Source organism: Dipodomys merriami, unplaced genomic scaffold (assembly GCF_024711535.1).
Source record: "Dipodomys merriami isolate MVZ:Mamm:240054 unplaced genomic scaffold, mDipMer1.0.p SCAF_4, whole genome shotgun sequence".
NCBI lineage: Eukaryota > Metazoa > Chordata > Mammalia > Rodentia > Heteromyidae > Dipodomys > Dipodomys merriami.
Window position 1 is genome coordinate 95,433,069 of NW_027205603.1, and position 16,007 is coordinate 95,449,075.

The window sequence follows — 16,007 nt, forward strand, 5'->3', positions numbered from 1 at the left end:
AGTTCCCAACCACTGCGCATGCGCTAAGCGGCTGACGCGGGGGCCTGGGAGCGCGACGGACTCAGCCTGGCGGAGCACCAGTACTGAGAAACCGGGTTCCAGTGTCCGGCCTCCTGCGCCTGCGCAGACAGCCTATCGCGGCTGACCGGAGACTGGGAGCGCGGCGGACTGGGCCCGGCCGGGGACCGAAGCCGCCGAGCGTTGGGGTTCCGGGCTCCTGCGCCTGTAGCTTCGGCCGGTGCGGCCGCGACGGGGGCCTTGGGCCGGGGGCCCGGCCGGGGGCCCGCGGAGGCCCGGCCGCAGGCTCGGCCCGCGCTGGCTCGCCTCGGCGCCCGGCCGTCTCCCGGCCCGTGACAGCCGGAGGAGGTACCGGGTTTCGGCCGCGCGCCGGCGGCTCCCGCTGTCGTCCTGGCTGCTCCGGAGGCCGAGATCTGGGGACCGCGGCTCAGAGCCAGCCCGGGCCGGGAAGCGCAGGACGCGGCGCTGTGGCTCGGCTGGAGAGCTCCGGGACAGCGCCCAGGCCCGCGACCGACAAAGGAAAACAGACGGCTTGGTTTTTCGACGACGTGCTAGATGCAGAACGCAGCGTCTCTGCGCGGCCGCAGCCAGCTATAGCATGTCCTGCCCTGGCGGCCGCCATCTCCAGGGTCCAGTCGTGACCACAGAGATGCCCTGCCCCGTGAGCGCCGCGCCCCGCGTCGCAGCTCCCCCGCCCTGGCGTTCCCGCCGTAGGCTGGCCCCTGCCCCAGCCCAGACCCACCTGAGCTCCATCTGCCTCACTTCCTACCCCCAGACCCTCTTGCTACCTAGGTAGTGGAGGCTGCCAAGTGCTCTCTCTCCGGGGCAAATAGGGCTCCTCTAATAAACCTTGTAGGGGCTGGGAAGGTGGCTCAGTGGTAGAGCGCTTGCCTAGCATGCATGAGGCCCTGGGTTCCATTCCTCAGTACCACATAAGCAGGGGAAAAAAAGCCGGAAGTGGCGCTGTGGCTCAAGTGGTAGAGCACTAGCCTTGAGCTGAAGAGCTGAGGGACAGCGCCCACAACCGGACCCAAAAAAAAAAACCCAACCTTGTAATAATCTTCCTCCTGTGCCTGCCTGTGCGTGATCCCCTGTGAGGATCCTTTCAATATCTACCTCTAAGGCTGCAGAGCAGTTTGCTACTCTATCCCGCCCACCAGAATTAACCTGTCGGGCTGGGAAGATGGCTCAGAGGTAGAGCGCTTGTCTTGCAGGCCTGAGGCTCTGGGTTCGATTCCTCAGCACCATATAAGCAAAAAAAAAAAAGAAAAAACCGGAAGTGGCACTGTGGCTCAAGTGGCAGAGCGCTAGCCTTGAGCTGAAGAGCTGAGGGACAGCGCCCAGGCCCAGAGTTCAGGCCCCACGACCGGACCAAAAAGAAAAAAAAATTAAAAAAGCCGGGCGCTGGTGGCTCACGCCTGTAATCCTAGCTACTCAGGAGGCTGAGATCTGAGGATCGCGGTTCAAAGCCAGCCCGGGCAGGAAAGACCATGAGACTCCTACTCCAATAAACCACCAGAAAACCGGAAGTGGCGCTGTAGCTCAAGTGGTAGCGTGCTCGCCTTGAGCTAAAGAGCTGAGGGACAGCGCCCAGGCCCAGAGTTCAAGCCCCACGACCGACAAAAAAAAAAAAAAAAAAAAAAAAAAAAACAAACAGAATTAACCTGTCATCCCAGGCTGATGTTTTCTCCTGTGTGTCTGAGTGGCTTTCTGGGTCGGCGCTTGAACAACCTACCAGAACCACTGGGCTACAGTAAAGGCAGTGCCAAGAGGAGAGTTTATAGCTATGAGTACTTACATCAGTAAGACAGAATATCAAATAAATAATGATGCACCTGAAGCTCCTAGAAAAAAGAAGTAGCCAAACTGAAAATTAGCAGAGGACTGGGAATGTGGCATAGTGGTAGAGCGCTTGCCTAGCATGCATGGAGCCCTGGGTTCCATTCCTCAGTACCACTTGCACAGAAAAAGCCAGAAGTATCACTGTAGCTAAAGTGGTAGAGTTGTTAGTATTATGCTCACCTTTGGTCCTCAGCTCCACACACACCTGGGACCACTCCCATTCCTGGTGTTCCCTCCATACAGGTGGCCCCTCCCTCTCTCCACCCAGACCCACCTGAACTCCCATCTACCTCACTTCCTATCCCCCAGACCCTCCTGCTACCTGGATGGTGGCAGAGGCCGTGTGCTCTCTCTTGGGGGAAATATGGCTCCTCTAATAATCCCTATAATTATCCTTCTCCTCTGCCTGCCTGCCTGCCTCCTCATGGTCCCCTGGGATGGATGTTTCCGATTCTCTTTCAAGAGTACTAACCTTGAACAAAAGAAGCTCAGGGACAGTGCCCAGGATCTAAGTTCAAGCCCCAGGACTGGCGGAAAAAAAGAAAAAGGAAGAATATTAGCAGATTGGGAGAAATGAAAACTAGATAGGCCAGGCCCCAGTAGCTCATGCTTGTAACCCTAGCTACTCAGGAGGCTGAGATCTGAGACCAGAGTTTGAAGACAGCCCAGGCAGGAAAGGAGAAATGTGCTTCAAGTGGTAATGCACTATCATTAAGCTAAAAAGCTTAGGACAGCACAGCACTTGGGTCCTGAGTTCAAGCCCTAGGGCTGACCTACAGACAAAAAAAAAAAAAAAAGATTTAAGCTGGAAGCTGGCACTGGTGGCTCAAGCTTGTAATCCTAGCTACTCAGGAGGCTGAGATCTGAGGATATCAATCCAAAGCTAGCCAGGCAGGAAAGTCCATGGGATTTTTACCTCCAATTTGTTAGGAAAGCCCAAGTAGAAGGGGGCAAAAAGGCAGACCTCAATAGGTCAGATTTTATTCATCACTGAGAGGGGCACCAAGTACCCTGGAGCAGGGTCAGAGGTATAGGGAGTGAAGGGGGAAATGCAAAGGGGAGGGTTTGGAGGAGAGGTGGGTGGGGATCCAAGGTTTAAGTAAACAGTCAACAAGGAAGTCAACTCAGCTCCCCCCCACCAGGGCCTGGGCTACTTTGTCTTGTACAATCAGGGGTGAGGTTTTTAATTGCTTAAGGTGGGGATTTCCAAGAAAGGCCCAGGGCAGGGAGTGTCAAGTGGGCCTGAAGGCAGCTTTGGGTTATGAGAACAATGCAGATTCCCATCACAACCACAAAAAACCGGAAATGGAACTGTGGCTAAAGTGGTTGAGCCCTAGTCTTAAGTACAAAAGTTTAGGGACAAGTTGGATATTGGTAGCTTAAGTCTGTAACTACTTAGAAGGCTGTGATCTGAAGATTGTGGTTCAAAGCCAGCTTGGGCAGAAAGTGCTTGAGACTCATCTCCAATAAACTACTCAGAAAATGCAGGGAGTGGTGCTGTTACTCAAGTGGTAGAGCACTAACTATGAGCAAAAATAGCTCAGGGACAGCGCCCAGGTCCAGAGTGCAAGCCACAGAACCAAAGGAAAAAAAAATAGATACAAATTAAACTTAATTAACTTTCAACAAAATTGAGACAAAAAATAAACTTTTAGCCAATACAGCCAAAAGGAAAAGGAACAAAGACACAAATTAATAAAATTAGAGACAAAAAGGTGAACATTAAAACAAATACCAGTGAAATTCCAGACAATCATGAGGAATTTTAATTTTTGTCCTTGTGAGGCCTGAACTCTGGGCCTGGGTGCTCTCAGCTCTTCAGCTCAGGGCTAGCGCTCTACCACTTGAGCCACCTCCCCAGCCCCATGAGGAAATATTATGAAAAACTATATTCAAATGAAATGGAGCATCTAGAAGAAATAAATTATACTTTTTGCATTTGACCTACCAAAACTGAAACAATAGGAGATAAGCCTTAAATAGATCTAGGCTTGGGATGCGGCTTAGTGAACAGCGCTTGCCTTGCATGTATGAAGCCTTGGGTTCCATTCCTCAGAACCACATAAACAGAAAAAGCTGAAAGTGGTGCTCTGACTCAAGTGGTAGAGTGGCTAGCCTTGAGCTGAAGAGCTGAGGGACAGTGCCCAGGCCCAGAGTTCAAGCCCCACGACTGACCAAAAACAAAACAAAAAAGAGTCTCATGGACTTTCCTGCCTAGGCCGAAATACAACAAAGGACAGAAAAGTGAACAGGCACTGATGGGGACAAATACTGTTGTCCAAGTCTTCTACCTTCTGTGCTCTGCTCAGGCCCTTCCTGTATTTCTATATTATGAATTGTGTTTAGGAGGGAGTTGGCAAATTCTAGACCTCTCTCGTGTGGTGGGGAAGGTTCTTGAAGGATCCATGTCTTCTGGAGTTGGTCCAAGTATTTGGCTCCAGTCCTAAGAGCTTCCTCAGGCCCAGGGGCCCTCAGAGGTGACCCTTCCCACCCAGGTCACGTGGCTCCCGTCATCTGTCACAGGAGGACCTCTGGAGCACGAGGTGAATGTCCCCTGCTCCATCTGTGGTATTGAGTGAATGACACTTTGGATCTGATACCTATAGGCTCTTTATCCTTTCGTTCTTTCCTACTACCTCCTTTCTGCTACACGAGGAGTTCACTGCATGGCTAGAGCTCTGCCGAGCATTTTGGATGAGGGGAGTTATAGGCTGAATTGTATTCAACAAAAAGCTAATGAGCTGTTTTCGGTGGCCAGTGCTGTAGTCCCTGCACTCCAGCCAGCAGGACTGCGTATCTTATTTTAAGACCCTGGCTAGAACACTGGAGAGACTCTGTTTCAACCCTTAATGGGGGATGGGGGGGGGCGCGTTGTCATGAAGATGGAAGCAAAAGCTGAAGTCAGGTTGTGACATGCCAACGAACACCCGTGCCACCAGATGTCAAGTAAAGGCTCACGGCAGATTCTCCCCTGGACTTTAGACTTTTGGGGAGGGTCAGTCATGGGCTTGAACTTGGGCCTGGGTTCTGTCCCTCAGTTCTTCAGCTCAAGGCTAGTGCTCTACTACTTGGGCCACAGCGCCACTTCCACTTTTTGAGCAGTTAATGAGTGATAAGAGTTTCTTGGGGACTTTCCTGCCCAGGCTGGCTTCAAACTGTGATCCTCAGATCTCAGCCTCCTGAGTAGCTAGGATGACAAGTGTGAGCCACTGGTTCCCAGTAGAGACCTTCTTTTTTTTTGGGTCCGGTCGTGGGGCCTAAACTCTGGGTGTGGGCGCTGTCCCTCAACTCTTCAGCTCAAGGCTAGCGCTCTACCACTTGAGCCACAGCTTTTTTTCTTTCTTTTTGCTTATGTGGTATTGGGGAATTGAACCCAGGGCCTAATGCATGCAAGGCAAGCGCTCTACCACTGAGCCACCTTCCCAGGCCTAGGGACATTCTTCAAGCAAGCCTCCACTGACATCTTGGCTTTGGAGTTCTGTGAGAGCACACATTTCTGTTGTTTTAAGCACCCAATGTGAGCTAGGCTGTGTTAGGGCAGACCCACAGACTTCAGCACTAGGACTCTACACGGCTGCCTCTGCCGAAGCCTGAGAGCCCACTGGTTGCCACTCTCTGCCGGGTCTGTACGCAGTGTTGGTGACATGGGTTTCAACCGGGAGCCTGGACATTTCCTCTGGCCATTCTTCAGGTGGGATCTCCACCACAGAGAAGAGAGCTGACTGCTGGTAAGTTCCTAGTGAAGGGCCGCAGGAGGCAGCACCCATGCTACGAACCCTTCCTTCCAGGCAAGCGGAGCACAGGTGCACTTCAAGGGTAGTCTTTATTGAGTCAGAGATGGGACACGGGCAGGGGGACACTCTCTGGCCACAGGCCAGGGGAGGCAGGGGCCAGAGCAGCGCATCAGAAGGTGATGCTCTCCTCGTACAAGGACAGCAGCAGCAGGATGGTCCAGCCGCCCAGGAGGCCCAGGTTGTGCAGCAGGAAGAGGAGCCAGGGCCGCGGGTCCCGCACATTTAGCACAGCTGGGAGCTGAAGAGGAGGCCCCGCTCAGCAGCCGCCACGGAGCTCCGCCCCCCCCCCCCCCCCCAGCCAGCGCCTACCATGTCACTGAGCGCCACGTAGAGGAAGAGGCCGGTGGCCACCGCCAAGATCCAAGCCTCACTCTCCTCGCCAACCCCGACGGCCAGGGCCAGGTACAGGCCGGCGAAGGCTGTGAGTGCAGAGCCCAGGTTCAGCAGCAGTGCGCGCTTCACAGTCAGCCCTGCCTGCAGCAGGGCCGCGAAGTCTCCTGGAGTCGGGTGGGGTGGGGTGTGTCACATCAGGACTCACACACACACCTGGAGGACAGTGCCCAGAGCCACGCACATTCACACACACACACACACACACACACACACCTGGAGGACAGTGCCCAGAGCCACGCACATTCACACACTCACACACACACACACACACACACACACACACACACACACACACACCTGGAGGACTCTGCCCAGAGAAAGACACACACACACACACACATACCTGGAGGACTGTGCCCAGAGCCACGCACATTCACACACACACACACACACACACCTGGAGGACAGTGCCCAGAGCCACGCACATTCACACACACACACACACACACACACACACACCTGGAGGACTGTGCCCAGAGAGAGACACACACACACACACTTGGAGGACTGTGCCCAGAGACACACACACACACACACACACACACAAGGACTGCCCCACCTGCCCTGGCAGCTTTCCCAGGTGCTCACCCAGCTCGTGGGGCAGCTCGTGGCAGAACACGGCCAGGGAGGTGGCCAGCCCGGTCTTCCAGGAGGACGCGAAGGCTGCGCCCACGGCCAGTCCGTCCGCAAAGTTGTGCACAGCATCCCCAAATGTAATCATGTAGGGCAGCAGCCTCAGCTCTGTGGGTGTGGTGGGGGCGGGGTGTCTGCCTGGGGCCTAACCCTGCCCCCCCCAACCCTGACCCACAGCCCTCCCCAGCCTCCCTCCAGACTCACCTTGGCTCAGTGTCTGGGGCTCCAGGCCCAGTGGTTCCGAACCCTCCTCGGTCACCTGGAAGGAACTAGAGTGAGTGCAGGCCTGGCCCAGGACGCCAGGAGGGTCCTGGCAGAGGGCTCTGCGTAGGCCGGGACCACGGCTCACCAGGTCTGCTCGCGAGCCTGCGAGGGGCTGCTTGCGTTGCTGCAGCTCCCTGGGCGCCAGCTGCAGGGACACTCCATGGCTGTGGCCACCGTGGCTGTGGCCAGCGTGGCGGCAGGGCCCATTCTTCTCTGGGTCCTGTGGAGATGCAGATCAGGGCCCCTGAACCCCCCCCCCCACACACACACACTCTGCCCACCTGCCTGGGCCCCCAAGCCCGACCTGTTCACTGGGCAGCAGGAGGTTGAAGAGGCTCTCAAACAGGAAGAAGAGGTACAGGCCTCCGAGCACAGCCAGCAGCCGCCAGGTTGACTGTGGGCCAAGGCCCGTCTCCTCCCCGTGCGAGTGACGCTCCTCGCTGTGGGTGTGCAGCCCCAGCACCTACGGATCAGGGGTGCACTGGGGCCAAAGCAGGGAAGAGGGGACGGGCAGCGAGGGAAAGGGAGGAAGTGGTAGATGAGAACAGACCTTGGGGATCAGGTGCAGAAGGGCGTCCCCAGTGAGGGCCCCCACGGCCAGGCTCAGGAAGGCTTGCATGATGTAGTGGGTGACTGTGCTGCAGCCCGAGCAGGTCAACAGCAGGAGGCCGAACACGGCGCACAGACAGATGAGCAGCGTGGCAAGGGAGCCGTACAGATACCCTGGAGGCGAGGCCGCACTCAACTCCGGCTTGCCGGGACGTGCCCAAGCCAGGTGCAGGAGCTAGAGCCCGCCTGGCTTGAACCGGCCCTCGGCCTTCAAGCCCCACTGCTCTCCCCCACCCGCCCCTCCCTCCTACCCGGGTGGGCCTCGGTTTCCACCAGGCCAGAATTCTGGGGGCACAGCTGCAGAGTGGGAACTCACTCTCGGCCTGGCTGAGCTGGTCCTTGGCGGGGGACCGGGGCTGGGGGTCGCAGGCCCCACTCAGCTGCTGCTGAAGCAGGGCAGGGCTCATCTGAGCCCAGGCCTGAGGGGTCACCCCGGCCTGCTCAGACCACCCATACACGGCCATCAGGTCCCTGGCGCTCAGGCACACCTGGGAGGTCAGGACAGGGGTCAGGGGCCTCCATGCAGATCCACGGGACCCGACCCCATCTCCTCTCCCCAGGACCTCACAGCAGCTCACCTTATCCCACTCACTGGAGCTGCTGTCGGGGGTCTCAAGAGACACCTCATTGGCACCCCTGCCCAGATCATGGTGGTCACTGTGGTCGTGGTCATCATGGTCGCTAAGGTCCTCTCTGCCCACCCCTAGGCGCTGCATCAGAACCTGGAGCTCTGCAAGAAGGGGAGGGAGCTGTTGTAGGCTCCAGACCCTCCTGCAGGGGGCACGGGGGGGGGGGGGGGGCGGGGAGCTCTCTCCCTGGCAGGTCTCACCGGCTAGGGAGATGTTGGGAGTCTGGCCGCCATGCTGCCGGAACACAAAGTCCACAAAGTACTGAGGGCTCGGGAGGCTGCGAGGGCTGGGCAGGGTCTGGAAACAAGACCCGCTCCTGACGTGGTCTAGCAGGGCGGCCAGGGCCGGGCCAGGGCTGCCAGGAGCTCCGGCTTCTTCCACCTCCTCCAGCAGCTGAGGGACACCTACACAGGTCTGGAGAGGGGTCGGCCTCTCAGCCCCACCTCAGCTCCAAGGTCCCCATCCAGATTCACGCAGCCTGGCAAGCCTTGTTCTCTGGGTCTGGGCCTACCACTCTCATGAGAACACTTGCTGGGTTTCACAGAACCCTAGCTTGGCTACACCATGGGCTGGCCTCATATCAAGGCCTGCCCCAGATACCCCGACCTCACCCCGACTCTTCCCTCCTGACCCCCTCTCCCAGCAATCCCCCTCCCCCACTCAGAAGTGAATTTCCAGCTGTGGTTCCAGCCTCCCAGCAGTCACCCCTGCAGCCCCTGGATGAGATCCCCCAGGCTCCCGTTGCCCTCACCTCCTCCCCAGGGGACTGGATGGAAATCTGGGTCTCCAACTTCTGCAGCAGCTGGTTCAGGCCTAGGGTCATGGCGTCAGGACTCCCGAGTTGTCCCAGGAAATGGTCAACCTGGGAGGCCAGGCGGCCAGCCCAGATGTCCACACACGTGCCCTCAGGGTTGCTAAGGTAGAGGGCCGCGGCAGCACTGAGGTGGCCAATGTATTTGGACTCCAGAACTAGCCCTGGCTTGTCAGGCCTGCCCAGGGCCAAGGCGTCCTCCACGGACAGGCACTGTGGGCAGACAGGGGAGAAGGGCTAGGGTGGGCACTCCACAGAAGGAACAGACTTGGCGAGGACGAACCCCATCATCACATCATGCCCAACCCTCCCAGTCCTTAGATCCACTAGTCCAACTAGGAGCCCACATCATGCCCAACCCTCCCAGTCCTTAGATCCACTAGTCCAACTAGGAGCCCACACACAGGGGACCCATCCTGGGCGGCTTCCAACAGTCAGGAGCAGTGGAGCTATCTGAGGCAGGCAGGGCAGCTGCGTCCATCCCAGCGCTGGGTAGGGAAGGCAGGCTCTGGTCTCCCAGCAGCTCATCCACCAGCCTCAGCCCGCCTCCTGGAGTTTGCCCAGGTGCCTTTCCGGCAGGCTGCAGGGTGGAGCGGGCAGGAAGGGCTGGGGGACTCCTCGGGTGGGGCTGTTACCTTTCCACACGGCACGTCGGTGCAGTGCACACGGTCCGCCAGCATATTTAACAGGCTGCCCAGTGTCTCTCGATCCAGAGCACCCTGGCCTGAGGTGAGCTGGTGAAGCAGACTGGTAGGCTGAGCCACAGCGGCGGTTACCACCAGCACTGATAGCAGGAGCCCTGGGGTGAGCCGACCTGGGAACACCGCCATGCCTCCAGCCTAGGTGGAGACTTGGTGAGTCTGCGGCCTAGGTCCAGACTGGGGCTGGGTTTGACCTGCCAGGCCCCAGCACAGGGACCTCTCCCAGGTATTTCCTGCAGGGCCCTGTGATTGGCTGCTGGCTGTGCCGGGTTAACCATTCCAGTGGCAGATCCTCCCTAGCAGCTGGGGGCCAGGAGCTGCGGCCTGGAGGCAGGGCTGGGCCCCTCACCCTGGGTGGGTGGGTGGCCTGTTGGGCCTGGATCTCTGGAGGCTGGCCCTCAGTGGGGGGCCAGAGCAGAGGCGCATGGATGGCACCACCTCAAAGCTGGGCCCCAGTCCTTTCTTCTCCCCCTTCTTTTTTGGTGCTGATCTTGGGACTTGAACTCAGGGCCTGGGCACTGTCCCTGAGCTCTTTTTGTCCAAGGCTAGCTCTCTACCACTTGTGCCACTGCTCCACTTGTGGCTTTTGAAGACTTTCCCACCCATCGGGGCTTTGAACCCAATTCTCAGAGTCCAGCTTCCTAAGCAGTTAGTTACAGCCATGAGCCACCCATATTCCTACTAGGAAAGTGTTTGACACTCAACTATGGCAGGATTTGGGAGGTGTAGACCTGCAGGACCTGCGCCCACCCTTCTTATTTAAGGACCCTAACACCTCAGCCCTGTGGCCAGCCTTGGGGAGGGGAAGGGGTTCTTCCAGAACCCTGGGCTGTGGCTACCTGGTGGTGATGGTGGAAGGGGTGTGTGTGTGGAAAACTTGCGGTGTCACGCTCCCCACCCCCAGCTCTCCAGGGAAAATCCCCAGGAAATCGCTAAAGCCAAAACCCAGAAAAACAGGAAGGGAAGAGAGGCCTGGGCCCTGCCACCACCTGGCAGGCTCCTGGGGGCAGGAAGGGGTTGGGGGAGGATCCCAGTGCTGTCCCTCCCTGCTGGTTTCATCCAGCCTTTGACCCCTGGACCTTATCTCAACTTCTGGGGACAGGAACAGGCTGGGGTAAAGGTCAGAGTACTGAGAAGCAGTACTCCAGCTGGCAGGCTGCGCTTTCTGGAGGGCTGGGCTGCAGGGAGGCACCGTCCCCAGCCACCATAGAAGGCTGCCAGGCCCCTCAGGGCGGGGAGCCTGAGGATTCTGCCCTGTAGCCTTGGGCGTGGGCTCAACGGGAGAGGCCATCCTGGGACCTGGGGTCAGGTGCCTCTTCCACTTCATACCACAAACTTGGAGCCTTCAGGCTGGGACACCTGCGATGTACATCCTGCCCTGGCCCAGAGGAGTGTGAGGGGCCAAAAAGTAGGCTGGTTGTGGGCTGTGAAGTCTGCATAGCTTCATTACTCACTGCTCCAAAGCAGGGAGCCTGACTGAGCTAGGCCTCATCCCAATCATCAGGCCTGACACATGCTACAGTATGGATGAGCTGAGAAGACATTATGCTGAATGAGAAGTCAGTTACAGAATGGCAAATAGCATGATTGCACTTACAGGACCGCTGGGCATGCCTAAAGCCATAAGCCCAGAGATGGAAAACAGAATGGTGGGTACCAAGGGCTGGAGCATTAAATGTATTAGTGGTACAGGGGTCCAGCTTGGGAAGATAGACTTGTAGAGGTTAAGTGGCAGGCATGGCCCCAAGAATCCATGCTTAGTGCCCCTCAATGGTGTTAACAATGATTATGGTGTTAAGTCTCACATTCTTTCACAATAAAAGGTGTATTAAAACAACACTCTCTGACCATCAACTGCTGCACACAAGTGGCTCTAGATGCTACCCACTCAAGCAATGCAGGCAGGAGGAGCATGAGCTCAAAACTAGCCAGGTGCCTAGACTTCTACCTACTCAGGAGGCTGAGATCCGAGGATCGTGGTTCAAAGCCAGCCCAGGCAGAAAAGTCTGTGAGACTCTTATTTCCAATTTCCAATAAACCACCAGAAAGCTGATAGTGGCGTTGTGGCTTAAGTAGTAGAGCGCTAGCCTTGAGCTGAAGAGCTGAGGGACAGCGCCCAGGCCCAGAGTTCAAGCCCCACAACTGACCAAAACAAAAAACAACAACAAAACTAGCCCGGCTACATTTTATGACCCTCTCTCAAATAACCAAAGGTTGGGAAGAGAGCTTAGTGGTCAAGTGGTTCGACAACATGCACAAGACCTTAGGACTACCAAAACGAAAAAGGTTAGGTGCTGGTAGCTCACACCTATAATCCTACTACTCAGGAGGCTGAGATCTGAGGATCATGGTTTGAAGCCAGCCCAGGCAGGGAAGTCCATGAGACTCTTATTGCCAATAAGCCACTCAGAAAAAGCCAGAAGTGAAGCTGTGGCTTAAATGGTAGATTGAAAAAAAGAAGCTCAGAGGCAAGAGTCCGGGCCCTGAGCTCAAGCCCCAGGACTAGCATTAAAAAAAAAAAAAGGTGTTTCCAGGCAGGAGAGCTGGTGCAGCAATGAAACCCTGTTGCACCCTGCTCTGAGGCCAGCAGGGCCAGGGCTATCAGATGTGGACTGCGGTCCCTGGCCCTAGCGAAGGGTCAGAGTCTGACACATAAAGGTGCCCAGGAGCCACGTAGGCTGCTAGCCCATCTGTGGCCTGGGTTCATCAAGCTCTAGCTGGGAGGTTGCCAGATTCATTACACCCGGCCCAACTGGATAGCAGATACGGCCCCAGCCTCCTTCCCAGCCCTCCCCACGCTCAGCCAGCTGGAGCCTGTAGAGAGGCAGACGGTGCACGGACGGGCCACAGGGCCGGGGGAAGGAGGAGGTCAGGACTGAGTACTCAGAGCCAGGAGGGCGGACAGGAGAGCTGTCATGGCAGGAGGGTCACACCACATCTTTACTGCCACAGCAGGAGGGTCACACATCTTCACTGGGGGTGAGGTCCTAACGACACAGATCCAGGGCAACTAAGAGCGCAGAAGAACCCAGGACCATCTCCTAAGTTTGTCTTCTGAATGTCCGCACGCGCGTGCACACGAGGCACCGGAGGTCAGGTGTGCAGGAAGCGGTTGAAGGCGTTGTAGGCGGACTCCAGGTCAAAGAGCATCTGGCGCACCTGAGAGTCTCCCAGTTCATCAGATGCAGACATGCCGCTCAGGGTCTGCAACCTGGGGGCACAGTTATGTGTGGGTGTGGGGCCGCAGGGCAGCGATGCCAGCCATGACTCTGCATGCCCAGGAAGATCACTCACCACTGGCTGACGGTCTGGCGGCCCTCAAAATCTGGGGGCAAGTGGCTCATCCGGTGCATGGTCTCCATTAGCTCTCGCAGGTCCGGCTGAATCTGCAGCCGTAGGCACAGGCTGACACACGCTCTGCCCTTTGCCTCCCGCCCACCCCTCCCCCTCCCAGTCCTGTACCTCATCCATGCCCCCCGTCCTCCCTCCCTGTCCTGTACCTCATCCATGCCCCCCCACCACACATGGCCCCTCCCCCCTCCTTGTCCTGTACCTCATTCATGCCCCCCCCCCCGTCTGGCCCCTCCCCCTCCCAGTCCTGTACCTCATCCATGCCCCCCCACCCGGCCCCTCCCCCTCCCAGTCCTGTACCTCATCCATGCCCCCCCACCCGGCCCCTCCCCCTCCCAGTCCTGTACCTCATCCATGCCCCCCACCCGGCCCCTCCCCCAGTCCCGGTCCTGTACCTCGTCCATGGCGCGGATCTCCAGACGCAGCTTATCCATGATTGTGATGAACAGCTACGGGAGTGTGGACATGAGGGCTCTCCTACCACTTGGGTGGGGAAACCCCTGGAACTCTAGGTCCCTGCAGAGCTCGGTCCAGGGCTGAACCCATCACCCCCCCCCCCCCATCCCTGCTCCTTCCTCCCTCCACACCAGTTCCCAAGCCTGGACTCCTGGCTGTGGCCTGCCTGGGGGGACTTGGGGACTGGGGGTGCTTGGAGGTCCTGTCCATGTCCCCTCATGGTGTTTGCAGGAAGCCAGGCAGGCCTCGGAGAGCCCCCTGGATGCGGCTATGGGGGTCCCCACACGGGTGCTCCTTGGCACTCCTCCCCCCAGGCCCACACGCGGTCCTCCTGTGTAGGGTGTGCGCACCGAGACCACATCAGCGATGCAGCGGTTGAGATTGCCCTTGTCATCCTTGATGGTAATGGGCCGGTCCTCCTTGATCCGCTCCATGGCCAGCGGGCAGTCCAGCTGAGGGGAGCAGACAAGGGTACGGAGCCTTGAAGGCCAGCCCCTGGTAGGCGTGCTGACATCCAACTCCATCTTTCCTGCAGGATGGAGGGACCTGCTCACTCACTCGGAACTTGCGGCAGAATTCATCAATGGAGTTGATTTCCGAGCCCTGCACTTGTCGGAAGGCAGCTTTGTACTGGACCAGGAGTCGGGAGCAGGCTGCCGTGTACCTAGGGAGACAGGGATCTGCTGCTATGGGTCCGAGACGAGCCGAGTGCCCCTCCTCCTGTGCTCCTTTAGCCATTCCAGACTCGGAGTAGTTCTCATAGGGGTCTGAGGGATTGGGGACAGACAGGCCATGTAGGCTGAGATCAGAGAACAGGGTTCAAAGCCAGCCCTGGCAGGAAAATCCTTGAGACTTTTAACCTCCAATAAACCACCAGAAACCTGGAAGTGGTCCTGAGGCTCAAAATGGTAGAGCTCTAGCCTCGAGCAAGAAGAGCTCAGGGACAGCATCCAGGACCTGAATTTAAGCCCCAATGACTGACAAAAACAAAACAACCCCCCAAATCCCACAATAAATAAATAACAACTCTGAATAAGAGCTGGAAGGGCCACAGGGCCAGCACCAAGTCAGACTGAATGTCCCAATGCTCTAGCTCACTTTTTGAGGTTGATCTTCTATCAGTCAGGCCCTCTGGGCCTCCAGACAGAGCCAGGACTATATCTATTTGCATCTCACCTCTAACACTGGATACTTCTCAACTTCTGTAGGACTTCCCACCCCAGAGCACTAGGCAGCCTGGGCTCAGACTCTGCTCCTGCTGATTCCCCAGACTCTAAAGGGCAGGTGCCTGCCAGAGGCTACAGGCCAGTGGGCTCACTCACTCGTTGGGGGTGACGCAGTCCTTGATGTATGCCTTCTCCAGTGCCTGCATGGTCTTCACCACCGCAAACAGCTCCGCCATGTTGTCATACCTGAGATAACCTGTCCATCAGGCCACAACCCTAAGGCAGGAAGCCCAGGTCTCTGGTGTCTGAGGTGGCCAATTCCTGCCCCAGATCACAGCTACAGCAAAAACATTGGCACCTCGTACCCATCCCTGGCGGAGGCTCCCAACACAAATGTGGCAGGGGATGGGGGGCGGGGGGCACAGCAAACATGCTGGGAGCAGCCACATGACTTACTTCTCCCGCTCCCGGGCATTCTTGTACAACTTCACTTCCTATTAGAAAGAGTGGGCCTGTCAGCTAGCACCACCATTTAGCCACTCAAGGGCAGCAGGGTGAGAGCCACAGATGTCTGCTGTAGGCCAGTGCTAGCCAGGCAGGCCTCCACTATACTCACCTCATACAGCTCCGGCTTATTCCCAGGGGCTGGAACAAAACAAGCAGGAGCTGGCAGGTGAGCTTACAGACCCTGAGGCGCTAGTCCCACCCCCGGTTCAGTTACGTGAGAAGGAGCGGTGGTGTGCCTCACCCACTCCAAGGGGGCTGCGGGGCTGCCTGCCAGGCCAGCACCCAAGGGACCACACCTAGCCTGTACGGAGCACATAAATTCACAGTCTCTGGGTAGAGCTCCGGAGATACCAAGGATCTTCACATTCCACCATAATCTCTTCTGTCCCGAGGCTCCGTGAAGGGAGGTGGAGGAGGGGAATCGGCCGGGATGCTAGCCCCCCCGCCCCCCGCGGGACTCACCGCCCATTCCCGGCGTGGCTGGGATCCCGTGAAACATCTTCCAGGCTCTCGAGGCCACTGCACGAGGACCTGTGGGGCAGAGCGGGCGCGGGCTCCGGACTCCGGACGGGCTCGCGGAGGCCCGGGGCTGCGGGGACCGTGCGGGTGCCGCGGTGCGGCGGGCCGAGCTGGGGACGGGCGAGCCCGGGCGGAAGCCAACCGGGGCAGCGCGGCAGCGGGCTCCCGGAGGGAGGTGCGGGCGGGAGCTGAGCCCGGGCCCGCAGGCCGTGAAACCGCCCCGCCCGGGGCCGCCTCGGATCCACAGACCCCCGCAGCGCGCCCGGCCCCGCCCCGCCGTACCTGGGCTTCCCGGGCTGCTCCGGAGATGGCGC

General features: G+C 57.9%; 2 protein-coding genes and 1 long non-coding RNA gene across 5 annotated transcripts; 1 reads left to right on the forward strand and 2 right to left on the reverse strand.

Moving 5' to 3' along the window:
• Positions 1–5,664: 5,664 nt before the first annotated feature.
• On the reverse strand, positions 5,665–9,911 carry LOC138806097 (zinc transporter ZIP4-like). Of its 2 annotated transcripts, none has more exons than XM_069991643.1 (12): positions 9,629–9,911; positions 8,934–9,206; positions 8,383–8,596; positions 8,132–8,283; positions 7,870–8,041; positions 7,495–7,667; positions 7,249–7,407; positions 7,030–7,164; positions 6,885–6,939; positions 6,636–6,788; positions 5,964–6,073; positions 5,665–5,892 (listed from the first exon to the last, which is right to left on the reverse strand). In XM_069991643.1, the coding sequence occupies exons 1-12, from the start codon at positions 9,821–9,823 to the stop codon at positions 5,764–5,766; spliced, it is 1,920 nt and encodes a 639-aa protein (XP_069847744.1). In that variant the 5' UTR covers positions 9,824–9,911; the 3' UTR covers positions 5,665–5,763. The 2 variants fall into 2 exon arrangements, with proteins under 2 accessions (XP_069847744.1, XP_069847743.1); XM_069991642.1 differs by having other exon boundaries at positions 5,964–6,151; positions 9,629–9,907.
• Positions 9,711–14,571, forward strand: LOC138806099 (uncharacterized). Its single transcript, XR_011365726.1, has 2 exons — positions 9,711–9,847; positions 14,037–14,571. It is a non-coding gene; the product is annotated as an uncharacterized lncRNA (long non-coding RNA).
• On the reverse strand, positions 12,606–15,989 carry LOC138806098 (vacuolar protein sorting-associated protein 28 homolog). 2 transcript variants are annotated; one of them, XM_069991644.1, is made up of 10 exons: positions 15,976–15,989; positions 15,637–15,705; positions 15,284–15,312; positions 15,124–15,161; positions 14,824–14,913; positions 14,060–14,165; positions 13,852–13,953; positions 13,441–13,494; positions 12,989–13,080; positions 12,606–12,905 (listed from the first exon to the last, which is right to left on the reverse strand). In XM_069991644.1, exons 2-10 carry the CDS (start codon positions 15,671–15,673, stop codon positions 12,788–12,790), a joined length of 666 nt encoding a protein of 221 aa, XP_069847745.1. In that variant the 5' UTR covers positions 15,674–15,705; positions 15,976–15,989; the 3' UTR covers positions 12,606–12,787. The 2 variants fall into 2 exon arrangements, with proteins under 2 accessions (XP_069847745.1, XP_069847747.1); XM_069991646.1 differs by lacking the exons at positions 15,637–15,705; positions 15,976–15,989 and having other exon boundaries at positions 14,824–14,943; positions 15,284–15,316.
• Between the last annotated feature and the right edge of the window lie 18 nt (positions 15,990–16,007).